This window comes from Anneissia japonica, unplaced genomic scaffold (assembly GCF_011630105.1).
Source record: "Anneissia japonica isolate Jap-2015-1 unplaced genomic scaffold, ASM1163010v1 scaffold987_len1640505_cov201, whole genome shotgun sequence".
In the NCBI taxonomy this organism is placed as follows: domain Eukaryota; kingdom Metazoa; phylum Echinodermata; class Crinoidea; order Comatulida; family Comatulidae; genus Anneissia; species Anneissia japonica.
Window position 1 is genome coordinate 1,173,539 of NW_022714175.1, and position 2,711 is coordinate 1,176,249.

The window sequence follows — 2,711 nt, forward strand, 5'->3', positions numbered from 1 at the left end:
AGCGAATGATTTAAACAATCGTAGCACGCATATTTATTGCAATTACATCCATTATAGTGCCAAAGTGAAAATACGCCGGCTTCTGAGTTTAGTTGATTATGGAGAGGAAAACGCGATCTTGCGCACAGGAAATCTGAATTTAAATTGACAATTCTGAAATAATATGTCCTTAACCTTCTTTATCTTAAATGGGCAGAACTATTTTAAAGTAACTGTTCCACGTTTCCCGCGTCACATTTGCGCGTAATTTAAATGCCACGTGCGAGTCCACAACCCGTTGTAAGCATTGCAGCACTGTATGGTAGTAAGCGTAGGGCATTCACATATTGAAATTGGCATAGAAAAATAAACGCGGGCACAGTTCTTATAATTAATGACGTAATCATATGGGATTGTGACTGGAATACTGGAGAAGTCAAAAACGACAAATAGCCTCTTTAAAAATCAAGAATTTATTCAATGCATTCGATAGAGAGATGAATGTATAAACCGAAATTTGTGCTGAATGTAGTAATTTACCTAATCTTTGCTAGACAAATTAAAACGATTTGTTTCCCCATTATTTTCTACTTCAACAGCTCGTGGAAACTTCTGAACGAGACAAGCAAAAATGAAGGGAAGATGTTAAACACGGCAAATGACATTTCAAGCGACGATACACAAGGTCAAAAAATATTAACCAGAAGATCATACATGCTAATTCTTTAAAACATTAAATAATTTGATTAATTCTACAAGATTAAAATACATTTTTAATAATGTAATAACAAACGAAAAAAGCTCGACCCATGAATTTGCCGATTAACATTCATAACCATCAAAGTTTCATCTCATTCACCAAAAAATATGTCAATATTTAAAAAAGTCTTCATTCATACAAAACTGTGTTATGCACCTATAAATATGTTAGCTTTATATCTTATTATTTTATAGCTTTTTTTTCTCCTTTTCTTGTGTATTTATATAATGAATAAATATCCTAATTACATTCTTTTCAAAAAAACCCCTTCGTTCGTTTTGGTTATAGAACAATCTTAGCTAAGCCAAGGATCCCGCTTATCTGCTTAAGCACCTGTACAAAACCTTTATATTACAGACACTGCCTGCATAATGGGAGTTAACCCACCTGCATTGCATGCTAACTAGTGGTACATTTTTCCTCCACTATACAGTACCCTCTCGTCCACTATGTTCTATTTTTGAACCTGATCTTTAAAACATCCTGGCAACTAGCGTAAATATCCTAGCAACAAAAATCTGCACATGGATTTCCTTAGCAGCATAATTAGAACATGTAATGAAATTAATATGAAAAAGGCTTGAAACATGTAAACAAAACATGCAATATAACAAGCTCTAACTGGTGAAGCTTGTGCTATTTCAGTAGCATATATGCAATGTCATTAAAAAAAAACCCCAGAATGCATGTATTTTATAAATAAAAAGCAGCTTAGGCCTACATACAGAGCATTTTTTTAAGGTAGGGTGTGTCAAACACACAGCCAGTGATGATAATGCATAAACAGCTGGTGACAATACGTCACTGCTTACATCCATCCTGCTTTATTATTTTTTGATCGTTCACCTTTGTCAAACATATAAATCAACAAAGCTATAAAGAAACTAACGTTGCTTTCTATATCGCTTCAGTTGAAGTTTATTATAGAATGAACATCAAGGTTACACTGCAATGAGCAATATACTACTGCACCTTCATCATTTATTGTATTTTTACTTTAACCTAAAAAGTAAAAATATAACCAGCTGTTTACGATGAAAACACTAAATTAATGTAAATCAACACTAAGAAAATTTAAACTAAAACTTTGCAAAACAATTTTAATTTACGAGTAATTTACATAATTTACAAAATTTGGTAAAATAGATCACTGTGAATGATTATCTATATTTTTTGAAACTTATTTGCATAATAATTCATCCAGGTGTTTCTTGTATGTCATTGTTTCTTGATTGTTTAGTGCAAAGGTCAGTGGCAGATAGCGATTTAAACATTTGTCCCTTCGTCACTTTTGAAGGTCTCCCTTGAAAGCATACTCTGCGAACAAAAAGAAAATGAAAATTTTAGTATAAGAAAAAACATGACTTTTAAAACATCAGTATTTTTTTCCCCTCATTCTTGGCCAATTGACGTGTGCCTCAACACTCATTTCTTTTTAAATTTGGTAAATTTATTCATGTACATTTATTTTCAATTGTTATTTTCTTTCTTTTGGGGTGGGGGGGGGTGGGTAGGGAATGGCCTGATTTTCCTGGGTCTGCCCTTGTATTAGACATATTTTTCTAATCAGCAATTAAGAGATGAAGAATTTAAATTTCAAACACAAATTTTTGAGATACTTATCACATAATGAGCTGACTTAGAAGTCTGTTTCATTACAGTATAATGACTGCTATTTCACACGAACCTACAAACCTACTTCGCGGTCCAGTCAAGGCTCCTTAATATATAGACCAATAGAGGGGGCTGTTTATCACATGGAGAGGGAAAATCCACCAAACCATCAATCATGTTTCCAAAACTTTCATTTTCATAAAGAAACAAATATGATGATTGCAGGCAGGGGCTGTCACCCTTAATTACTGTTCAGTATTTTAGAGTAATTGATTAAATCAACTTTCGCATTAAAAGGTAATGAATAATTATTCTATGTATCAAAAAACTACATAGCTATCTAAATGCTATATATATA

At 32.7% G+C, this 2,711-nt stretch overlaps 1 protein-coding gene across 9 annotated transcripts in view; it reads right to left on the minus strand.

Moving 5' to 3' along the window:
• Positions 1-436: 436 nt before the first annotated feature.
• The window catches only part of LOC117108977 (liprin-beta-1-like), a 48,913-nt gene continuing 46,638 nt past the window's right edge, over positions 437-2,711 (minus strand). For all 9 annotated transcript variants that reach the window (XM_033251191.1, XM_033251189.1, XM_033251186.1 and 6 more), the window contains one exon: positions 437-2,056. In XM_033251191.1, the coding sequence (XP_033107082.1) occupies positions 2,006-2,056 (51 nt within the window). In that variant the 3' untranslated portion in view covers positions 437-2,005. The remainder of the gene's footprint in view (positions 2,057-2,711) is intronic.